This window comes from Lipophrys pholis (genome assembly GCF_963383615.2).
Source record: "Lipophrys pholis genome assembly, chromosome: 4".
Lineage (NCBI taxonomy): Eukaryota > Metazoa > Chordata > Actinopteri > Blenniiformes > Blenniidae > Lipophrys > Lipophrys pholis.
Window position 1 is genome coordinate 16,014,296 of NC_137637.1, and position 24,574 is coordinate 16,038,869.

At 40.9% G+C, this 24,574-nt stretch overlaps 3 protein-coding genes across 5 annotated transcripts; 2 read left to right on the forward strand and 1 right to left on the reverse strand.

Annotated features, from left to right (window-relative positions):
* Positions 1-4,450: 4,450 nt before the first annotated feature.
* Positions 4,451-10,780, reverse strand: zbtb49 (zinc finger and BTB domain containing 49). The gene is made up of 8 exons (XM_080461768.1): positions 10,717-10,780; positions 10,248-10,436; positions 7,958-9,087; positions 7,819-7,865; positions 7,659-7,732; positions 7,334-7,416; positions 6,622-6,783; positions 4,451-6,392 (listed from the first exon to the last, which is right to left on the reverse strand). The coding sequence occupies exons 2-8, from the start codon at positions 10,397-10,399 to the stop codon at positions 5,665-5,667; spliced, it is 2,376 nt and encodes a 791-aa protein (XP_080317894.1). The 5' UTR covers positions 10,400-10,436; positions 10,717-10,780; the 3' UTR covers positions 4,451-5,664.
* Positions 10,781-12,156: 1,376 nt separating this feature from the next.
* On the forward strand, positions 12,157-16,167 carry lyar (Ly1 antibody reactive homolog (mouse)). Its single transcript, XM_080461357.1, has 8 exons — positions 12,157-12,598; positions 12,678-12,792; positions 13,323-13,430; positions 13,547-13,627; positions 13,868-14,192; positions 14,484-14,552; positions 14,943-15,028; positions 15,277-16,167. Exons 1-8 carry the CDS (start codon positions 12,477-12,479, stop codon positions 15,412-15,414), a joined length of 1,044 nt encoding a protein of 347 aa, XP_080317483.1. The 5' UTR covers positions 12,157-12,476; the 3' UTR covers positions 15,415-16,167.
* Positions 16,168-18,640: 2,473 nt separating this feature from the next.
* On the forward strand, positions 18,641-23,999 carry tmem128 (transmembrane protein 128). Of its 3 annotated transcripts, XR_013935316.1 has the most exons (6): positions 18,641-18,803; positions 20,329-20,461; positions 20,716-20,877; positions 21,773-21,881; positions 22,848-22,964; positions 23,427-23,998. XR_013935316.1 is itself a non-coding variant. In XM_080462468.1 (5 exons), exons 1-4 carry the CDS (start codon positions 18,704-18,706, stop codon positions 21,870-21,872), a joined length of 495 nt encoding a protein of 164 aa, XP_080318594.1. In that variant the 5' UTR covers positions 18,641-18,703; the 3' UTR covers positions 21,873-21,881; positions 22,848-23,999. The 3 variants fall into 3 exon arrangements, 2 of the variants coding, with proteins under 2 accessions (XP_080318594.1, XP_080318595.1); XM_080462468.1 differs by having other exon boundaries at positions 22,848-23,999; XM_080462469.1 differs by lacking the exons at positions 22,848-22,964; positions 23,427-23,998 and having other exon boundaries at positions 18,668-18,803; positions 21,773-21,959.
* The last annotated feature ends 575 nt before the right edge of the window (positions 24,000-24,574 follow it).

Below are 24,574 nucleotides of genomic sequence, written 5' to 3' on the forward strand. Positions count from 1 at the left end.
GATATACCGTATTTTCCATGGAGATAGCCGTGGATTGGCCTTCGGAAAAAGGAGTGGCGTCTATTTTTTTTTGCCATTGGATGGCACTCATTCGGCTTTTTATCGAGTTTACGCGCTTCATTTCATATTTGGGGGTTCATTCTTGTGTTGCGTTTCAACGCACCGATTACGTTTTGCTTTTCAAACAAGTGCATTATGAATATAATTTTCCAATATATCTAATAAAATCACACGGATAATGGCAACATGTTGAACAACATTTCCAGTCTAATTGGGCTGGAGACTTTTTGAGTGTTTATATCATGAGGATAACAGCACAGAGGAAATGTCACCGTCGAAGCTGTTGACTTTAGGCCAGTCTGACCCAACTCCAAAAAATAATATGTCATAAATGTGTTTTATTTAATGTAATCACCTAATAAGGTCACGTGTGGCTGAATACTATGCTCCGCAAGTCAAATTCATTTTGACAATATCTGATATACAAAAGGTTTGACAGGTTTCAACACAGTATCCAATGCTTTTTACTTTAAAATGTAGTTTGATGTAAATTAGGGCTACTATACCATACATCACGAGGAAGGTGTCACAATGTGTACATTTAATATCTGAAGCTTTGGGAGCAGTCAAAACACACATCTCAGTTTGTCCTGGGAGGACACAAGGTGTGTAGTAAATGGGAAGACAAAACAAAAGACATTTACAAATAAGTTTGAACCACGTGAGATAATTTAAACTATGTAATGTAGAAATATAGAAAATTTAACTGAAACAAAAAAATGTTTTGTTTAGCTGCTGTCACTTTGTCATATTGTGGCTCTATTTGTGTTGTCAGATAAAAACAAGTCAAAAAAAATATATTATAATATAAATATGATTATTGTAGATCATGCTGTTATACTGAGTATCCTAATGGCTTCAGGCTAATTATCTACTGTGACTGAATCACAGCTCTATAAAGATGAACCAACCATAATCAAACCCTAAATCAAATGATTGGAAAATTCAAGTACATGTCCTAAATGTAAAAGAGAGAGAGAGAGAGAGAGAGAGAGAGAGAGAGAGAGAGAGAGAGAGAGAGAGAGAGAGAGAGAGAGCGAGAGAGAGAGAGAGGTTCATGTGTACAGACACATTCTATGATGACTGAGTGACCAGGCCACTTACTGCCAAACTTTGGAGCAATTTCTTAGAAGTCACAGTTTCCTAAAAGCAAATCATATCACTCACACTGCACACACACGACTCACTGTTTGCAATAATCTGCAATATGTGACATCCAGGAACCAAACGGGGCTTCGCTCATGCATGCACTCTTTCACATATGAATGAACTCAAACACACAGTCACATGCGCGAGCGTGCACACACTAACGCATAAACACACACAGGTAACTTTGGGTGACGATTCTTTGGTTGTCTGCATGGCCTTATTTATCCAGATCTAAAAGGATCTGGGGCCGTTTGACATCTAATGAGTTTGCCAAGGCAAAGCGAGGGAAAATGAAAGGAGAAAGCTCGAGTCTCACTGCGGGCAAAATGATAGCGAGAGCTAGGGGGGCTTCCCTGACTCTGCTCCACTGATGACAATTCCTTTAAAGCGAAGTGCAAACTGCTCTGACAGCGTGGCTAATTTTACAACATCTCCCCCATTGCTACTTCCTCCTTCAATTTACCCCCTCCACCCTCACGCACAATCTGCCCGAAGGGCTTTGTCCATGTGATTAGGGAATTCTTGGGTCTGATTGGTTGATATTTGCTCCAGAGGAAATCAAAAGAATCTAAACGAAAGGAACGAGGTCTCTCATATGGTCTCCATCCATTAGTTATGATCTGTTTCCAATAATATGCTGTGGTCTGTCCATCCCCTTTTGTGAGAGTTTGACGTTTGATCTGCGGGGAATATTAGCCTATAATATTATAATATTATAATTGAATGCCTTCGATGCCTTCTGCCTCGTCATAGTCATCGAGCCTCCACCATAATGCACAGAGAACCAATAGAAACAGGCTTTTCACTTTATTGCACAACACACCGTTATCTACAATCTCATCTTGCATCATAAGCAGCAGTGGACCGTTTGATGGCCTCCCCAATCTTCTTAGGGACATCCTGAGAGATACAACCACAAAGTGTGCATATATTTCGAATAGGGTTCCTGGTGGCATCTATGCTGACAAGCCACTTGATGATTACCTGCGAAGCCAGCTCTCCCCTTCCTCCAAGTCCTGAGTTGAACTGCGCGTGCATTTCATTGCCGGAGGGGGAAAACGGAGAATAACCTCATGCACACTGACAGGTGTCCGGATATCTCAAAGAACTCAGCGTACTGCAGACCTAGAGAGAAAACACACCTGGGTACAGGAGCCAAAGGCCAGTGTGTGTGTGTGTGTGTGTGTGTGTGTGTGTGTGTGTGTGTGTGTGTGTGTGTGTGTGTGTGTGTGTGTGTGTGTGTGTGTGGGTGTGTGTGTGTGTGTGTGTGTGTGTGTGTGTGTGTGTGTGTGTGTGTGTGTGTGTGTGTGTGTGTGTGTGTGTGTGTGTGTGTGTGTTCGGTGCAGAAGAGCACCAGATTTAGAGGAAGTAGAGCAGCAGATATTGAGCAGGAGAGAAACGTTCCGGGCTGGTATTTCTCCAAGACATGAGTCCTTAAAGCAGAAACCCTCTCCACAGGACAGACGCTTTGCAGCACCTTTTAGCATTCGAACCTGATGATAACTTCAAATGAACCCGTGTGAATGAATCTATGCTTATAATAGCCTCGGTCTAGTCGTGTATTGCATGAATGGCACCCTCCAGGGCGATCTGTGCGTTTTGGAACGGATACTGTCAGGTACTGTCTGAGTCGGAGTGAAAAGCAGTTAAAAAAAAAAAAACGGAGCAGAGCGCGACGGCAGAGCAACAGTGGGAACAATTGCCATTCTCCTCCGCTTAAGCCTCTTTTATATTGTGACACACAGAGGAATTATAGCGCGAAGACTAGGTCAGCCACTTATCCATCTCATCCAACACAGCAACAAGCCACAGCTCTGCAGCAATTACTGCTCAGCTTGGAACCGCTGCCAGAACATGTCTGCATCTTCTGCTGCTGATGCAAGAGCAATAATCATAAACAAGAATGCTGCGCTGCAGAGCTGGACAGTTGGTCTCGTTTGTCACTGCAGAATCAAGAAGTGGACCGAGGATCTTTTCTTGCAAATGTGTGTTGAGGTTGCTCATTTTTCTGCAGTAAAAAAAAAAAAAAAAAAAAGATCAAATAAAAAAATCACAGTTGCCCAAATTTGAATGGATTTATACATCTGACATGATTAAACCTATCCTGATATGCTGAGACGACACAAAGCAATGAAACGTGATTAGATATTGGAACAAAAGGGGTGGCTTTGGAAAGGTTTCTGCGTAAAATGGAATTAGAATGGTTTGACGGTGCACATAATCAGGATTAACTTTAGTGTGATGGGGAAGAGAGCAAGCAGCGGAGAGAGAGAGAGAGAGAGAGAGAGAGAGAGAGAGAGAGAGAGAGAGAGAGAGAGAGAGAGAGAGAGAGAGAGAGAGAGAGAGACAGAGTCACTCAGCTTACCAACTTACACGTTATGGCCCCATTATCATACTATGAATACATAATAAGCACTTTTGTACTGGTAATAAACATCAGACTGCCTTAAAATAATTTACTTGTGTATTTATTATATATATGGATAGATGAAAATAAAATCAAAATGAATGCTTAAGATTTGGTCAAATACTCTCATAAAACTGTAAACTGTTCATTAGAAACCATTAAGGCTGAATTTAAGAAATGAATCATGTGACCTACTTTGGTTTACAAGGGCAGTAGACACGAGGCAAGACGCAGTTTCACCTATATTGTTTGCTGAATTTTAAATGTGGCAATTTATTTAAAGGTGCAGAGTATTTTAGGCTGCTTATTACAGATTGATCGATTTATGCAAATGAAGTGCTGGGGCGCTTAAGTTGATCTTCTTCTTGGACTGACACAAACCAATACTATTTATAACGCCTCAGAATAACACTTTATTATTATTCTATTATCGTGAAAGTGCTTGTAACCCAAAATATGCTGCTGCTTATTATTGATGTGTGGAACTGCTGACATTTCAACAAAGTTATAAAATATTAAGTTCAAAAACATTAATGTTGTAAATAAGGAAATGTGTTCTGCCATTTTTTGAAGGTAGGATTTGTGAATCTTGGGGTGTTTAAATTTAAATTATTACAATTGGTGGGATGCAATGGTGCAGTGGTAACCCGTCATCTGGAGAATTTGAACCCACAACCCTAGTCTGCCTCTGACATGTTGGCCCTCACAGCCTCCTGTGGTATTTCATGACCCCCCCCCCCCCCCCACCCCAATGCTTTTAATGGCCTTCTGTAGAAATGCTGAAAAGCCAGAAAACATTTTTGCGGCGCTATAAAATCCAACAATAAACATTTTAGTTTGCAAAGTGCGGCTCAGAAGCACCCATTTTTATTACAGCGATTGCCATTCTAAACACAAGAGCACGTTTCCAGGTGACAATAAGTCATATTATTATGAAGGTACGAGGCTCAGTTGTGGTTTGTGGTTCGACCCACCAGCTCATCCTCTAAATTGTGTTACGAGCACCTTGAACGGCAGCACTCACCACCAGTGCATGGACGCTTGTGTGAATGAATGGGTATTTGCAATCGATCAGACATTTACCATTTGTTTTGTACTCTTATAGGACAAGTTTCTGCAAATCAAAAACGCATTTTTTCCCCCTTCAAAATCAAGGAAACTTGAGGTCAGATATTCAGGTCTTAGGTATTCAGATTTGAGGGTTTTGACTCATATTTAAGTTGTTTCTCATAATCATCCCTTCAAACTGCAGACAGATGTGACATTCAGAGTGGCTGCAATGTGATTGAGTATTTATGTGTTTTGTGAAGCGACAGGGAGCAGCACACAGAGATGTATGTCGCTCCAGAGCCACAGCCTGCAGACCCCTGTCCTGTAAGAGTTCTCACTTTAGTGACTGACGTCTGTTACGACCAATCAGAACTGTGGTGAAAAACCTAACTGAAAGGTAAATGTCAGAGAAAAGTGCAAACTCCATTGTTGTCCACAAAACTACACACAAAAGGTGTGTGCTTGGTGGATTACTGGTTTGAGGTAACAATGCATTTAAGTGATATATCCTATACATGTAAAAAGTCTGGTTATTTCACTTTCATAGGCAGCCACGTTAGAAAGAAACATGCATTTGTGGGAGGAGCAGAAGAGTGGGTTGTTTGTCTCCATGAAAGATTTGCCGAATCCCCTCTGCCAGAGAAGCAAACCTGTGCTCAGAGGTTTGAATCTCACTGCAGACAGATTAACACCGAGGGTCCCTGAGCATGACCTTTGACCCCTGCAGCATCACAACTGGCAACATGCGTATTTATAGAATAATGGGAGAAAGAAGATTAGATAGTATCTAATCATTGATGGCAATTTCACAATTTACTCTTCCACCAGCATTGGGCTCTGATGTTCATCCCACAAATGCATATGTACAAATGTTGCACCAGGTAATTAAACAGCTTCTCCAAAGGTTTAAGATTTAATGCCATAATTCATTGCCAACAAAGAATCATGTCACCAAACAGAAATCTTCAGACTTTCTGTGCAAAGTTTGGGTCTTGTTTTCACTGCTCCATGTCATTATCATTCTGCAAAGTTTTCATTGCGAGCCCCCACAGAGTTACACTGGAGGTAAACTGGCCCTCGCTGGATCTGTAGGGTCTGGAAGACCCCGTGAGAGAACTGCTGTGATTGTCTGCGGGAGGCAAGTAGGACCTCCCCACCAGGCCTCGGCCCATGTCCACCGCCATGCTGCCGTTCTCCTCATACGGCTCGTAGTCGGCCTCCTGAGGTAGGTGGGGCTTGTTCAGCTTCAGGCGGTCGGCGGTGGGCAGGGTTGCACTCCTGTCCTGGTGGCCAGACGAGAGGAGGTGGTGGGGAACCAGCGAGCGCAGCTCTGGAAGTGGGGTGGACGCCGGACTGAGATGCATGCCGGGGGACGGAGTCTCCATTTGTGGAGTCGAAGGCGGGCTTGAAGCTGTGGATGGTGGGGATTTCTCCAACCCGGCGGGAGGCGTCATGGTGGAGAAATGTGGCTCAGTGGCAGCAGGTGGAGTTTTGCTGTGGCTGGCAGGTTTGCAGAACTCCGTCCCTCTGTCCGAGCTTTGTGTCTGCTCAGCGCTGACGCTGACCGGGCTGTCCACCGGAGGACCCTTACAGCGCATGTTGCTGTGTCGCCTCAGCATTGCAGAGCGGGTGAAGCTCTTACCGCAGGTGTCACAGATGTAGGGCTTCTCACCGGTGTGCGATCGTATGTGACGCTGCAAGTCTCCTGAGCCAATGAAGCACTTCCCTGCATTCGTTTACAAAAAAAAAAAAAAGATTGCAGACATAAACAAATCAGAGCAACACACACTAGTACGCTTAATGTCAAGTTAACTAGTGAATACAATAAGTGCATTTGATTTTTGAATGCAAATCATTTCTAAATAAACTGGGAGTTTATAGTCAGAACTATAATATTGTGACGTTTTGTATGGAATCAAATTGCAGGCACGCGAACAACACTTGATACTTCTTACCACAGGTTGCACAGCTGTGCGGCTTCTCTCCGGTGTGGCGAGCTTTGTGCTTCAGTAGTTTTCTATGTGTGTTGAAGGACTTTCCACATTGGTCACAGGTGAACGTTTTATCCGTTGCATGAGTCCTCTTGTGCTCCTTCAGATTGCTCAAGTTGTTAAATCCTGAGCAAGAATCACAATCAGAATCACTTTATTAATCCCTGGGAGAAATTATTCAATAATGACAATGAAATCTTCTTCAGTTAACACAGTGTCGCGCTCGTGTCTTTAGGCAGCTGAGGCTCTGTTTTAGAGGGAGTTGATGACAGGAAGTTTTTTTGCAAATTATGAAATAACAGACAATATACATTCCTTCAATATTCAATTTCACAGCAAAAACAAGAAGAGACGTGACCTCCTACCACCAAGCAACTCAATTTATTTTAAGCCTTCAGTGTAAAACACACACTGCTGTGCAGTCCATCGTCCAAATAGAGATCGCAGCGCCTCCTACAGACCAAATGAAATTCTACACAAACGGTGTCGGAACTCATTTTAGGGAAGAAGCCACCGAGCCCCAGAGTTTTACACTTTCCAAGTCCCTCCTACGGCCTGGATTAGACCCTCAGGCAGATAAATGTGAGCCCACTAGGCTGTGTGTTTGACAGCCACGTCATAGAGAAGTGGCTCCTACAGATAAAGAAGATTATGGATGCTGAAAGGACTTGCATACCTCTACCACATATATCACAAAGATGAGGCTTTTCTCCCGTGTGGACCACTTTGTGGCGATGGACGTCACCTGATGCAGTAAAACTAGAAAATACAGACAAACACAGTTACGAGCAGTAAGAGAAACTGCAGGCACTATCAGGATTGTGTACAACAGATGAACATGTCAATTTACAAGCGTTACAGAAAGATAATTACATAATACAATAAAATGTACACAGTATTCCTAAAATAACTGCAATTGACCAGGTGGTTGTTTAAGACGTGGAATGTTTTTGAAGTCATGTTATTTTGTGATCATATGCAGAAAAGGGAAGAGAGTTTACCTTTTACCACATAACTCACAGATATATGGTTTTTCTCCAGAATGCCGTCGCAAATGTGTTTGTAAATTTCCAGCCTGCAAGACAGAATCAGTAAAACCTTAAGATAATCTCACCACCTTTGACCAACTGTGTCAAATTGGAATGATACGCAAGAAAATACCTGAGAGAAGTTTCTCCCACAGATGTTACACTGGAACGGTTTCTCTCCTCCAAAAGAAAATAAATGTGGTTAAAACTACAATGGTCTATTACAATTAGTCCGATCGTCGTGATTACAAAGCAAATAGAACAACAGATACCAGTGTGCGAGCGCTTGTGCAGCTCCAGGTTACTAGGGTGTTTGAAAATCTTCCCACAAACTTCACAACAGTACTGCTTGTTCCCAGTCGGCTGCGGCGGCTCCGGTACAGACTGCTCCAGATCCTGCTCATCCTGGCTCACGGGTGGAGGACTAGGAAGTGAAGCATCTGCTGCAGTCACAGGACTCTCCTCTCTTTCTGCGGTGGTGATTTCTGCAGGAGCTTCTGGAGCTTCAGACTGGACCACGGACTCTTCCTGATGGCTCTCTTTGGGGCAGCTGAGGACGGGTCCAATAACCGACTCATTGTACATCTCCTCCAGGGCCTTCTGAGACCGAAGGTAATTATATTTCTTCAGATACACAGTTTTCTTTGGTCGGACTGGATTGTTGAGCATGGAGTCTGCCGGGTCTGTGTCAGGCGTGTTTAAATTATCCGAGGGTGTTAGAGAGGAGATGGGGTTCTTTTCTGTGACCATGGATGTGCAAGGTGTGCTGGACTGAACTGTACTGCCTGAGTTCACAGGAGTAGTGCTGCTTCCCTGGTTCATTCCCAGCTGGCACTGCTGCTCCTCCACCACCGCCAATGGGCCCGTGCCTTGATTTGAGGCTGCATTGTTTGTGAGAATTGCACTTTGTTTGAAGTACTGTTTACTGTAAAAGTTACGAAGTTTGTAACCATGAACTAGCTGTTTCTCGGCAGGCGCATGCGAGCTGTTTACTAAGTCACAACTTGAGCTGCTGTTAGGCACAGGAACGGGCAACCTTCTGGTGTGATCCAGATCACTGCTGAAGCTGGGCCTATGGGATTCGGCGGGACAGTGGAGATCGACATCGTGAGGAAGACCACTCCCCAGGAGGCAGTCGGCCTCTGAGCCCAGCATGCCCGGGAGAGAAAAGGAAGGTATTTCCACTGGTGGAGGACAAGGCTTGAGAAAAGTGTTACACAAGCTCTGTACATTTGGAACCTGCAAACACTGAGCGATGTCCAGCAGTGCTTGTACATTATCCTGGTTTATATCCAGATGGGAGGTATACATGTAGTCCAATATTTGACCGATGCCACTGACATCTTGGATGATCAGGTTGAATACTTCATTCTTCTGACTGGGGGAGTTTTGGAACAAAGACCTGCAAACATGAATATTCTACATTTAGAAAACTTAGACAACATATTTTTGTTTTGTATGTTATGCTAAACCCACGCTGTGTGTAGTGCTTAGGACAGAATGTCACAGGGTCATGGCTGAAAATCTTCAGTCTACATGTGAAGTACGTACACATGTTCACTCAGTGTAGTCCAGTTCCCCCCACCAATTCAAAAACACGCAATTCAGGCTAAAGTGTGACTCTAGTATTGCCTGTAGGTAGTGTGTGTGTGACTGTGTGTCTCTGTTTGCCCCGTGATGACTGTCAACCTGTCTATAATGTAACCTGTTGTGAACTGGGATTGACTCAAGCGCCCTGTGATCTTTGGTTGGACTCAGTGGTCCAAAAGATGGATGGTTGGATGGATACATGGCTATTTAACAAGATGGTGTGTTTACATGCGTGCATGTATACAAGTGATAGTCAAATTCTCTGTGTTAGCCATGTAAATGGTGACCTTTCTTAGGTGTATGCCTCTAACTCGATATGACTCATCCTGACCCCTTAGGTCATCAGGAAGAGGGTTACCAAGGGCTTCAGAGTCAGAAGCAATAATGGTGAAGCAGCATTTAATTATTACGCTCCTTGCCTGAGAAACAAACTTCCTGTTGACATTAAAACACTATTATTTACTCAGGATTTTCATTAAACAATAGCTTATATATTATTACTAAAATAAAACCTTTAATGTAATTTTCCTCCTTCTTAATTGCTATGTTTTAATGTTTTTCATCATCCTAATCCCTTAAGATTATGAATCAACTTGTATTTATTTTATTCCCACGTAAACCCATGTGAATTCCCTTGTGTCTGAATGGTGCTATATGAATACACATGCCTGCCTAATGGGATTTGCTCTAGCCCTCATTGCCCAAAGCCAAACTGAGTCATGGAGAATTCTTTTAGGTGGATGATTTGGACATATGGGTGAATTCGTGTGGTTGTCAAGCCTCTACAGAAGCTCTGGAATAAACAATGCCTGAAGATACAGCGCATCACAGTATCTCTAGCCTGCCTTTTGTCCATTTTCAGACAGTAGATAGAAAATAGATGCATAGATTTCCCCCTATTGAAAGTGTTAACCATAGAGCAGGATCAGTAGATTTGTGTCACTGATGTGTTTAGAAATGAGACCAAGGTACCTGAAATACGAGCTGAAAGCAGCCAGGACATTTTTGTGGGCTTTGAAGCAGACCCCTTTAACCACCAGCATACAGTCACAGAGCAGTCCCTGAATCCTCTGCTCCTGGAGCTGCTGGAGGAGGTAGGAGCTGTGGCTGGACAGGGTGTCCATGGCTCAACTTCTCAGCCCTAGCTTCTCCTTTACCGGCCTAAACAAGAAGGCAACACGTGAAAAAGAACATCTCCTTTATAGTCATTCATAAATCCACCGCCGGCTCAGACTCCGGCACGTCTGAACTCCGAGACCACCCAGGCAAAAATTGTTATGCTAACTCCGAAGCTAAGCTAACCCACCGCAGCGGTCATTAAAGTAAACCGGAGCAGCAACAACTTAATAAAGACTGACATCTCCAGCCTACGACTGGTCCTGATACCAGCTGCTGGCTTTGAGTACAAAGATAAGTCCAAACTGTTTTTAAAGAAGCCCACCTTTTATTTGGATGATGGGTCACTTCATCACAGTAAACATTGCATCACTTCCTGTACAACTCGTATTAGAGGCCGGGTCGAACACGCTCCTTTCAAGTTTATTGATTTATTGATTTTTTTAATCTTTACCTTGTTTAATCCATTAACTTAATGGCAAACATTTTTTTATACATTACCTGACCATGGAAAAGGAACCAGCTTAGACCAATGGCTTATTTATGCCCTCCCATTAATTCTGTGAATAACGTAGAATTTGTATACCTTACAAACAACAAAATCAACAACAAAAAGGAAAATAAAAACACCTGGAAATGTAAAGAACATAACATAAGAAAACCATACTTAATGATATTCCTTTTCTCTTATTATAAGTCTGACCTTAACCCTTAATCATTTTGTAATTTACAGCTTTGTTAAACGTAAACAGCGAGTTCATCACTAATAATTTAACTCCCAGAACAGAAATGCATTTTGTACACTTGTTTTTAATTTATGTACATCAAAAATTAATAATCCTCTTAGAATACATTTGCCTTTTCTGAACTTAAAAGAAAATAAAACTATTGAATACAAACAGGAAGGCTTTTATGCAGAACATGATATAATATTTCACATGTTTTTAAATACACAATGTCTGGAAATGTGAATTCTATGGCTATTGTCTCATAATCTGTCTTACTTGCATTGTGTTTCTTGTTCTAATATTTCAACATCACTATTTACCTACTCATGTAGCTTTATTGTTTGTTCTCACATAGTGTTTTCATGGATGCCATGCCTTTTGTAACATGCATGCTCATCTTAAATCAAAAATCAATGACTACTTCTTACACCAAAAAGTTTTTTTTAAGAATGATCTCACATTCTTTGAGACAAGAGTCAATTGATCCTTTGTTTAAAATATAGAACATTTAGCAAATTGTGTCTATTAATACTCTATAAACATGAATATGTATGCAATAATTAATTAATTAAGAATAAACGAGACCTTACTGGCACATCTCACAACTTTTTTCTCTTATCATCAGAAATTCACTCCGACCCAACGAGGAACCCAAAATACATTCATTTGCCACTTTGTCTACTGCAAGCATCACATTTTCATCACATTTTGAGGAGCTAAACTCTAAAACATTATTGACAAATTTAAAGCGCTTTCCTCTTTGGCTCTTTTAAAAGCTCCATTATTTAATTGTCTCCTGTCCAAATAGTGTTTGAATGATTCTTTGTTTATATGTTGCGAATGTTTTCTGCCTGTTGTTCCTTAATCTGTTTTTTCCCTCTCCTGCCCTGTCAGCTTTTGTTGTTCTGAAATACATACTTATTTTGTGCAAAGAAAAAAAAAGTAATTAATAGTAATTTATTAAATAGTGATTATGAATAAGAATTGTTTGTTTTTTGTATCCACCCTCCTCGGAACGTATTATTGGCTTCGCTTTCACACGGAAGACTAAAAGTGTAGCTGCCGTGTCTTGGCGTATAGTCACGTGTGTTTTGAAAAGTTTGCAGCGACGAAGCGTGAACATTGAAACTGAATTATTCTATCAGAGCAGTTGCTAATGCTCAGGGTTTTTATTCCTTTGTGCATTTTTAAATGTTGAGGCAGCATTAGCTTCTCTTGTTTCCCGCCCGGCTCCGCTCCGTGTGCTGCCGATTCATGTGCAGATCCATCGCTTCCTGTACGTCGGTGCCGGTTAGTGTTCGTCTCACGTGTTACGTATCCGTTATAGTTCTGGTTCAAGCGGAGAGGAGTCGTTAAAATGGTGTTTTTCACCTGCAATGCTTGTGGAGAGTCTTTGAAGAAAGGTCAGGTTGAGAAACACGTGAGCTGGTGCCGGGGTTGCCAGGTCCTGTCCTGCATCGACTGTGGAAAAGACTTTTGGTGAGTCGGCGTTTCAATATTGTCTCGAAGTGTCCACACTTGTGTGTCTAATGTTGAGGCCTCTCTATGTGTTGATCAGGGGCGAGGACTACAAAACACACGTCAAATGCATCAGCGAAGATCAGAAATATGGAGGCAAAGGGTTTGAGGCCAAGGCAAACAAAGGAGACGTGAAACAGCAGCAGTGGATACAGGTAACGGCTGTTCAACAGTAACTAAACCGGCCCCTATGTACTGATGCAGTAACCATGAATGTGGAGAAGAAATAATGACCTTAAAAATGAATAACACATTTTATTTATCGCCACCTTTCAAGACACCCATGGTCACTACAACGATGGACATCTTAAAAAAAAAAAAAAAAAGTATAGAACTTTGTTATAACGTTTAATCAATCAGGGATTGGCACAAGACCAACAGAGTTGACAAGCATATATTTGTTTGAAAAGATATGTTTTAAGACATTAGTGTTTGAATGTTTCAGATGTCCGGCAGGAGAGAATTCCAGTCGTGAGGTTACTTTTATGATCTATTGAAGCTGTTTAAGTCTTTCAAGTCCCTTTTAGGGTACATGGGCTCATTACAGCATATTAAATTATAATATTAGTGACAAAATAAACCATGGCATAATTAAACAGAAATAGAAATATTGTTCAATGTCAGCTCTGTTAAAGTTTGTTTTTTTTCCTCCCCCACACATGATTTACTGTTTTTGTTCCCAAAGAGAGTCCATGAGGCCATGAACAAACCTGGAGTCAGTGCGAAGCTGAAAAATGTGCTCGAGCAGATCAGCACGTACGATAATGTGCCAAGGAAGAAAGCAAAGTTTCAGGTGAGTGTGATTCAAAACAGAAAGAATAATTATGTGCGTATTTCTAATTTGACCATATTAGTGTGTGTGTGCATGGATTAATGTTTTTTATTTTTGTAATTTCTTTTCTTCTTTAGAACTGGATAAGGAATAGTGTTAAAATAACCAACACCAGTCTCCAAGAAGAAGTATGGGAAATAATCGCTGCATCTGATAATGTAAGATCACTTGTTTATTGGTTAATTAAGTTGTTATATTTTGGTGGAAAAAAACAACTTTCTACAAATAGTGTTAGGAATGAAAGTCAGCTTATTTCTTTTGAGATTAAAGCCGTTATGGATTGTTTAGTTTATTTTAACTTGGTAAGAAACATGTAAAGAATTTCCAATTTGTTAATGCAGTTGTCTCATAGAAATGAGAAAGACCTTAACTTTTGCTATCTGACTATCATGTGACAGGCTGTGGACACTGACCAGGAGACAAAAACATCCGTAGAGGAAACCCCTGATGTTAAAGCGAACACAAATGGAAACACAGAACAGAACAGCCAACCAAATGTCGAGGAGAAGAAAAAGCTGAACAAACGGGAACGCAAAGAGCTCCGGAAACAAAAAAACAAGAAAGCTGCGAAAGGAGCTGATGAGGCAGTGGAGCCGGGACCAAAGGAAGCAGAAGCTGGGAAAAAGAAAAAAGAGAGGAAGAGGAAGCACAGAGAAGAAGCTGGAGATGAAGAGCAGAGCATGCCTGATGCTGAAAATGAGACTTGTAGCAAGAAAATGAAGCGTAAGTTAGACATATTTTTGTCATAAAGAGTCTGATGGTTGCTCAGTAAATGTTGCCTCACACTTACTATACTGTTATAATTGGTCTGAGCATGTGTTTGATTTTCTTTAGTAAAAGTGTTTCTTTCACAATGAAAGCCTCAAGATAGACAGTTTCATTTAATGCTTAGTGACTCATAGTGTCTTAATCTGAAAGTCTTCATACTTACCCGGTGCCATCACAAGGTTAGTTTTTATCCTACTGATGATGTGTAGTTGCAATAGTAATCCTGAGCTGTTGTTGTTTTTCCAGTGGGCAAAGCAGCAGAGAATGTGAATAACATCCCACCAGAGGAGAGTGAGGATCAATCTGCATCAACAGGTAACATGCCTGACGACATTGGCTCAGTGTTAACAGTGTTTTGAAAGACATCAAGTTCAAATGAATAAGTTGTGCACTCTGCAACCCCATCCTGGGACTATAGATGTAAAGCAATGTTTGTACATCATTGTTGGATAAGGAAATTAAGTAGCTGTGACAACCTGATTTTAACTGGTCCTTTCAAAGCGGATGTATTGGAGCAGTAGCTCTTTAAATCATACCGGTGAACAGTAAAGCAAAGAACATGGAGTTTAGTCTGCTGGACTTTTGGGAATGAACAAGAAAGCCACCAGAGGTCGCTAGTGTTCGTTTTATGTGCAGAAAGGCAATGGCCTTCAGTTCCAGATTCTTCATCCTGGAAATTCATTTATGCTTTTGTTTGCTTTCCAGGAAAATTCAACTGGAAGGGGAACATCAAGGCGATACTGAGAGAGTCACCTGACCAGGAGCTGCCTGTGAAGAAACTCAGGAAGAAGGTGTGTGTGTGTGTGTGTGTGTGTGTGTGTGTGTGTGTGTGTGTGTGTGTGTGTGTGTGTGTGTGTGTGTGTGTGTGTGTGTGTGTGTGTGTGTGTGTGTGTGTGTGTGTGTGTGTGTGTGTGTGTGTGTGTGTGTGTGTGTGTGTGTGTGTGTGTGTGTGTGTGTGTGTGTGTGTGTGTGTGTTGCATATATTATTTCAATACTAAAGTGAAACTAATGTTTGGTGTAACTTGTTCATCTTTTGCAGATCCTGGCAGCCTACTACTCTTTTACCGGTGATAGGAATTTCAAAACGGAGCAGGACGTGCTTTCCATTTTTAACAAAAAGATCAACGGCAATCCAAAGTTTAGAGTTCTGAAAGAACGAGTTCGACTCATAAAGTAAACCACCTCATCTGTTTTGAGCATCTAAGGCATGTTGTTGTTTGTCTTTAAAATGTAAAAACTATCAATTGTGTTTGTCATCCTCTGTCGGATGTTTTTATACAGATGACATAATCTAAAAGATTAAATGCTTTATTGACAGAATTGTCTGTTATGTCAGTGTTCAGTGCTTTTTGCTGACGGTTGCGAGCCTGGTAAAGCTTCTGCACACTACCTTATGTTGTTTAATGTATAAAATGTTGTTTCCTGGCTACTCTTACACATTCCAAGCGCACGGTAAGGCTGGGAAATGGCACCTTATCTGTGGGATTGGATGTTGGAGTGGGGGAAGGGAAATGGGAGAGGTGCACCTGAGGTGAATTTGACTCTCACACGGGACGAAGCTAATGCACATTCCTCCGCACCGCGAACGGGGTTCACTTGGCCGCGGACACAGAAGCTCCATAGAGGCAAGGCGCTTGGTGTCAGCCTCAGGTGAGGTTTTAATGCTGTCTGATTTTCCACGGCTCGAATGAGTCTCTTTACCCTGTACAAACACACTCGCACGCTCACATGCGCACTCGCACACAACCAAGGAGGAGCTACAGGAGGAAATCTGCCCAGCTTTATGAAGCCCAGCTAATCCCAGCTGGTTTAACACTGATGCTCATTCATCACACTGCTCACCTGTAATTGTATATTGCATACTTTGGGTTTTAGTGAAGCTGTTACTCAGGTTTGCTAGTATTAAAATGATGTTCTCTAGTCCAATGGGGCTCAGTAGTGCTTAATTCTTTTGTTTGAATCTCAACCACACAGGATACTGAAACTAATCCTTTCCTGGAAAGCAAGTCGCAAATATTTTATTTCTTCCAAGAAGATATTCCAAGATGAACTTTGTGACCGAGTGCTAAAGGAAGCTGTTGTTGTCTGAATGTCATTATCTGTTTACCTCCTGTTGAAGGTTCATTGCCAGTACATAGTCATTGCACAAATGGGACGTTGACTATTAAGTTTCTCACTCTCAGGCTTAGTCGCTATGATGTCTCTCATTACAAATGTTGCCAGATATGGGAAACCTTATATTGACTTGCATATCATTTCATTTGCTTTTTGTAGTGAATGTTAATGGTGGCTTGCAGCTGTACTGTAACAAAATGTGAGCCATAAGCAGTTGTGCAGAGGATTAGTAACACGATATCAAGCTACTTCCTGAACATAGTAGTTGCAAGTTGACTTCTACCTTAATCCATTTGTGTTATCTTTGGTGTCAAAGATGTCAGTAAGATATAGTTCAAACAAAGCCTCCACTAACTAGCAGCACTTGAGCTCTCCATCCATCTTCTGAGCAGCTCCATTCAACTCAAGGCCTTGGAGTACTGGAGCCAATCCCACCTGCCTGGGAGCAATCCCTCACAGGGCAAACAGAGACAGTTGCACACACTAACCTTTACTACTAATGAGCATTTTTTGCCCAACTGACTAGGTGAATGCAGAGAAAAACAAACAGCACACACTCATTGTTCTGGATAATTTAGAATCACCAGTTGACCTCAAATGCAAGGATTATTTTGGGGATGTGGGAGAAAACCCACCCACACACAGGGAGTCCATGCAAACTCCAAAGGCAACCGCCAACCAGACTTGGACAGTCACTATCAGACAAGAAGACTAACCACTACAGCACAGTGCCGCCCTGGTTAGGTTTGAGATCTGCAGATGTAAAGGGAGTGGTCAACCAATGGCAAGTAATGAAAGATGCTTAATTTGAGGTATATTTTACTGAACCTGTGGTCATGAAAAAACACATCACACCACTGTGCTGATGGAACTGAAAAATTAACATGGCATGGGTATTTATGATTTTGAGCACCTAAAAGCTGGGACATCTTTAATTGGTAAATGGATTTCACTTAAAAGAGCATTATGTGGTGAATAGAACAAGACTCAATCACTGGACAAAATAGCATGGCGCTATTCTTTATTTCTTTATGGGTAAATGCTGGAGTAGTAGGTTTGTATTCTGTGTTATAATAAACATGCTGAATACCTATCGCAGTAACATTATCAAATAAAAATTTCTTAAAGCAAGTAATTAATAAGGCTGACAAAAGTGGGCAGCCAATTTGCTTCTTGTTTTTTTGCTGCTGAGGTAAAAATAAATGATAGCAGCCATCCATAAAGTATTCTCGTTTCCTTGCTCCACATTCTCTCGTCTCTCTGCCTCAATGAAAGTTTTAATTCAAAGAGTTCAAAAGTAGGACAGCAGTATCAACCGTGTCAAATTCTTGCCAGAGCTATGCAAAGGTAGACATTCAAGATGGCCTTTAGAATACAGCCAGCTACTATGCATCGTACGCAGGTTTTGAGGGATGGTGGCACGTGTACCCTGTAAAACTTGAAAAAGTGCTACCGTAAATGTAGCTATCGGTTACCTGGAAAGTGCTGATGTACTATTTTCAGCTGAATGGTTTATTTTGATCTGTGCTCATTTTGTGACAAATGCATGAACAGAAGAAGTTTGCAAAGCACTTTGGCTGTTCTGCTGATATATTTTCCATCCAGCCAACATGTGATTGCACCTGCCTCTGGAGAAAAGAAAATGTAGTCATACCTGAAAGATGGCCAGTGACAGACATATATCTTTTTTTTTGTATTTTGTTGGTGGGAGGCAGAAAGGCCCTTACAGAAAAAAGAAAAGGCTTTCATGAAGAGCCCAACTTTGAGTGAGTGGATGGACAGCACACTGAACATCTGCAGGCTGGAGAGAATTACATCCATTCATCCATCTTCTGTATCGCTTTGATTCTCTGAAAGAGAATAACTGATTGTGAAATTGCAAGAGGAACATATTTATTTCATATGTAATACCTCACATAGTTTGACTCTAACCTGAGACAATACACATGTGTGTAGCAATAGCCACATGTCACTCCATGCATTAATGTTATCGCAATATTTTTCCCTATCTATGTTACTTTTGTTCATCAAAAAAAGACTTTCAGGTTGATGTGCTGTGACTAGTTATTGAAGTTGATATACATACGATATTTGTCACTGAATTTAAATAAAAAGTACATTTAAAATGGTTTATTGTATAACATCCTAATGTTATCCAGCTTGTTATTCAAGCCCATGCTGCTTGTTTTTGTTTATTTTTCTATTAGCATGCCCAAGCTAAACCAAAAACTACAACTGTCGTTTGTGTATGACGTCACGATTAAGCGCCTTGGTGAGCAGGAAGTGCCGCGTCTATGACTAGTTAGCTCAAATGAAAGGAGGGACTATTCGGATGTACCTTTAGAGTCAAAATGCTGAACGATAACGACCTCGCCACGCTGAGAAATCGATTTAAAAGAGATGTCGATTGTCTTATGCAGGCAGCTGCACCGGGGGAGGAGGGAGAGAAGAGTAAGTGTCGACAACATAAGTTGATACTCGCTGGTTTTGACTGGTTGATCTGATGGAGCCTTCACCACTGATACTGTGATTAGCTCTCAAGTGTCACTGCTGCTAAATGTTGTTTTAAGACTACGCAAGCAGTCAAAGTTTATCCTTTCGCTTCTGACTTTCAGAGAACCTAACATTTGTATTCTCAGACTTGTGTGCAGTGAATGAACAAGTCTGTCAAAGTCCAGTTCGTACTGGTGGTACATGTCACAGCGCAGTCTTTCTTTCTATGTAATTTTGCAGGCCTTTACAGGCCAGTGAACAATTGTCCAACTTCCAGGCCCTGACTGACACTACACCAGCAATTGTTGATTGTTTTTGCTCAAGAAATCCGGGAGAGGAGCAGGAAGGAATTTGCCGGACTTGAGGATGATGACAGTTTATTGCAGATAAAGTTAAGGTACATCTTAGAGAATTCAGAGAAAGCAATACTAGATGGAAGTCAGATAAGTACGTGTGTGGGTATGCTTTGTCTCTAGGGATAAAGTTGACAGCCTTCAGACTGTTTGATTCCTGTCAGTGTCATAAACTGGAACAAACCGTCTTTCATGTGATAAACTAGGGACAAGCTGAAAGTGTAGAGGTCAGACAAAGTTACATGGACTCTATGGAGGAGTGACAGTGGTCAGTTTTCTTTTTCGGTTATAACCTTCATACTTCTACACTGTGTCTAATACAAGACTCATGTCTTTGCCAGTTTAAATCTTTTATAAAACCAAACTTTTGACTGTTTACATGCACAGGCCATCACTGCACAGAACATTTCCCAATAAAATATATGTCGTCTATTGATGATGGAGTAGTAAGTATAATATAAATGAAAAATAAAGGTGAGCTTGCTGTCTGGGGCATCGATTTCATTGTACACCCTCCACAGACTGGACCAGCATGCTGAAGCACTTCAGCAGCCAGCAACAAGCTCTGATACGTTTAATCAGCCAGTAAATTATAGAGATTAATTGCTCTCGGAGAAGCGAGATTATCTCAAAGAAACCTATCGGTTTCACCCGAGATGCCACTCGAACCTGAAAGGCAGGGATTTAGCAGCATTAAGCTATTGCAAGGCAAATCTTATATTTGCTCGCAAATCTTTACTTTTTTCCCTTTTAAACATTTTGGCAGGTCTCAGTTCTCAATTTTCTTTGAGTCATTCAATGTTTTACCATCTATCCATCCATTTTTTCATACCGTTTTATCCAACATCGGCCTTTTTGGGGACAGGAGCCAATTGGAACTGATTACTAGTTTCTGGAGTGTACGCGGAGAAAACCTTTGCTCACACAGAGAGGACCTGCAAAATCCACAATGACCAACACTGTCTGGACTCCAATAAGGGATTTTCTTGACTAGAAACAGGAGGGTTAATCACTACATTACTCCACCCCCCCCCCACATTATTAAATTAACTATTGTTATAATAATGTATGAATGGAATCATACTTTGTGGCTTCATACAAATCCTTCTTGCCTTTTCTTTGCCTTTCAGGTCAAGAAGAAAAGGATGCCAAACCACTCCCTCGCATCAACAAACACTCTGTTTTCTGGATTGTGGCGTCTGTAGCCGTGACTTACTATGTAGATTTTTTTCACAACATCATGGAAAATGATGACATCAAAAGGTGAATGAAGAGGCCGTGGTTGAGTGGCCGCTTCTCAATCAGCTGTTGTGTGTTGTTTGATAGAGTTGGTAAAACACAGATGATTGGCATCATTATTAAATAATTTTTCAAAGGAGATATGTTAATGTTTCATATAAATATACTTGCTCGAAGATTTTTGATTTTCTGTTATTATATGGCCCGTATTGATAAAACTTATGCTGGCTGTCACGTTTGAAGGAACCACCTTCACGTTTCCCCTTTGTTTCTTTCAGTTGGTGGTTTAATGCAGGTCTGGTTCTCCTCGGGATCTGCTTGTCTCTGGCCTCATTTTGCATTGTGTACCTTGAGTGGTTCAAAGGCATCCAGCACTACGACCAAGAGTATCCTGCCATCCCCCCCATCACCACTGCCGCCTTTATTTCTGCATCATGCAGGTAACGCATTGTTCTTATTTAAATATGAGTAGCACGTTAATGGAGAGAATGTATTGTTTATGTATAACATAAAACACCACCAGCGGAGAAGCGGTGCACTTTTCCGAGATTGAGATTCTCAGAAAAGACTAAATTCTCTTGCTCGGCATGGGAAACCTAATGGTGTCAGAGGAACCAGGGTAAAGCAGTCCCAGCAGCATACAGTGTAATGCCTGCCTTCAGTGTACCAAGCATGCAGGCCATGGAAATGAATTTATTTCAGGTTTCAATGGGAGCCTCGGTAAAGAAGGTGCTGGAGGCATGAGGACAGAATAAAGACAAGCAGAAGATAAAACATCATAAGCCGCTTTCACACTTGCACAAAATGCAGTACGCTGTGCCAAATGTATGTTTAAACGGGTTTACAAATGAAGAGCCCCACATCCAACTGGGTCAGGTGGTTCACTTCAGAGGGAGATGAGCTGTGAAGCAGGATGCGATATCAACAATATTCTGACTGTGAAGTTTTTCGAATGGCACAATTCCTTCTAATCATTTCAAGGTACATCTGTCACAAAGTATTTATTAACAATAAGCAAATTGAAAGGGCCTGACTGTGAGCCTCCTTCTCCTTGGACAAATGACTTGTACTACTTTAAAACCACTAAAAGATTCAAAGTATTTTTTCATGGGCCTGGTAAACCGACTAAGTTAATCTGACATGCCTTGAGTTCAAATGTAGAAATAGTGTTTGTTTGTAGATTATTTGCCAGTTTAATGCTGGATTAGCCCTGCTGGTCAGCTAAGAAAATTTCATACGCACTGGATTTTCTCAAAATGAAAAAAGAAACCTAACTTTGTGGTGTGGCCTTGTTGAACTCTGACTGATTAATACCTCTGTGTATTTCTCCTGCAGCTTCAACATTGCTTTGTGGCCGGTGTGGTCCTTCTTCACTCCGCTTATTCTCTTCACACAGTTCATGGGCGTGGTCATGTTCATCTCTCTGCTGGGATGAACCTGCAAGGTGAGCATGATGATATGGAAACATTTTGAATTATAAGAGCAGTCCCTCCAGAAAATTACAGCGTTGTAATGACTATAATAGTGCGGGCATCAAATGAAATGTTTCAAAATAGACTACTTGATCACATTAATTGCATTTACAAAGCAGGAAGTCATCAGGCATGAAACTTCAGCATTTTGGTAAAAACTGGAGAGACACCAATGCAAAATAATGAATGCAAGAATGGGCTTGAAACAGTTTGCAATAAAGTGGAGGAAAAATATGGTTCTATTAGTGTGACATTATGGTGGTGCATAAGAACAAAATTGTCTCCCGACATTTGTCTTACTTCCTCAGTCTTCTTTTTCCAGCTTGGACAGAGACCAAACATGTCATCATGTCATTATGTCGAGTTTTGTTCTCTCAAGATACAGTTTCTGTTCTGTCACCAACACAAATGTGGCAGAAATCACCAGTGAAATTATTTGGACTGCATTAGTCACCGGCAACAGTAAGGTGAAAATGCCTCTAATGCTTCCCTCTGTGATGTCCTGGTCAACAGGAGGAACTTCTTCAGCTACAGACTCATTCCAGCAACGTTCAGCACAGAGCAGCAGATCCTCCCTTCCTGTGCATTTGCTGTATTTCCTGTTGATTTCATTCTATGTTTATACAAGTCACCACTTAGCAATTTATATATTGATTTTCATTATGAGTTTATAAAATGTATTAGATGTTTTATTTTGAAGGGCTATAAAACCGGAAGTCCGGTGAAACAAGGCCAAAACGGCACCGAGAACACAAATAAGTTACGTTTTTAAAGTTTATTTTTAGTTCACAAAGCACCTGGTTGATAGAAGCCCAAGGTTTGTACACATTCCGGGTACTATGTAGATTTATTTGGAGCAGTTTGTAGGTGTTTTTGTTGTTTCTTTGGCTTTATGTCAGGGTGTTTATGCTAATGTTTTCTCTATTCATTTCTTTTAGGTCTTACGGTGTGTTCATGGACATGGAAAGGAACGCTTTTTTTGTGATTAAAAAAGAATCTAATGTCTTGAACCATCAGTGAAAGAGTCAAGTCATCGGTCAACCAGGGATGCTACAGTGACGGTAACAACACTGCGATATACAGTGGTGTGAAAAAGTGCTGACTCCCTTCCTGATCTTTTACTTTTTTGCACGTTTTTCACACTTAAATGTTTTGGATCATCAAACAAATCTAAACATTCGTCAAAGATAACACAAGTAAACACAAAATGCAGTCTTTAAAAAAAAAGTGTGTGCAGTAATCAGGCCTGGGTGTGGCTACAGAAATTGAACTCAGGTGTGATGAACCAGTTTTGTTTAAACAGGAGCTGGGGGGGGGGGGGGGGGGGGGGGGACACTTTTTCACACAAGGCCCTGTGGCTTTGGATAAATTTTTTTACCTCATTAATAAAACCCTTCATTTAAAAACTGCATTTTGTATTTACTTGTGTTATCTTTGATTAATGTTTAAATTTGTTTGATGATCTGAAACATTTAAGTGTGGAAAACGTGCAAAAAAGTAAGAAATCAGGAAGGGAGCAAACACTTTTTCACACCGCTGTATGGAAATTCCTGCACAAAGTCATGAGAGTCTAATATTGGAATAAGGCCCTCTCGCTCAGCCTTATGTGTCTACACATGACACATCATCCCCGTGTTGAAATGCCACTCCTGACTTCCTGTGTCACCACTTGGACCCGCTGTCATTGCCTCTCTCCGTCATTCTGGCTTCAGGTCACAAGGCTTTTTCCAAAACGTTGCCTTCTGCTCCACAAAGCCTCCCGTTATTTCTCCAAATCATTTAATGTGACTCATGTCTGAAATAACTTTTCACATTTTGTGTTCATAGTTTTGACTTTGTTGCAACTGGTTAACGTTGAATAGCTTGAAGAGCAGTGGTTAAACACACGTCTGTGATGGAGAAAAATTGTAACATGAATTTGTTCCATTATTTAAAACGGTGTCAGGAAAACCAAAAGATTGTCGATTTTGTCGTTTTCTTTATGACGTTTGTAATGAAGATTATTGTGACTGACTCTGTACAATGGGTTTTTTCTGATTAAATTAACTTTTATAACTGATGTTAATAAATGCACATTCTTAAGAAAGCACAACATTGTCTAAATGCTTTTTGCTGCACCTGGGAATAATTTCATCCAGACTGCAGGTCCACCTTCAGTCAAAGCATCCGTGACACTTCACACTTATTACCACCCACATTCTTCTTTTACCTGTTTTATCAAAATATACTTTGACAGACTTGAGTGTGAGAGTATGCAAAGTTGGAATCTAATGCTGCACAACAGTTCAGTGGGTGCAAGAAAAGATTGATTCAGTGAGTTGTTTTTACATTTTGGTATACAAAGTTTTTCAAAGTAACTAGATATCTTGTTAAATAATTTATATAATGCAAATACATCTGATAGATTTATTATGACTAAGAAGTAATTGAACATGAATCTACTTACAGGATACATAAAGTGTTTTTTCGTTACTGTAACAAATCCAGTCTGCCAGCTTTTTACATCTTTTGAAAGATTCTGACCCAAGTCTATAGTTTTTATTTGCCAGTTACGCTGCAACCATAAAACTTTCAGATAAGATTATTGAAGTAGTTCAATCATCTTACATTGTTTCATTCGCACTGCACTTATCTTCTAGTATTTGGGTGCATTCAGCAGTACTAT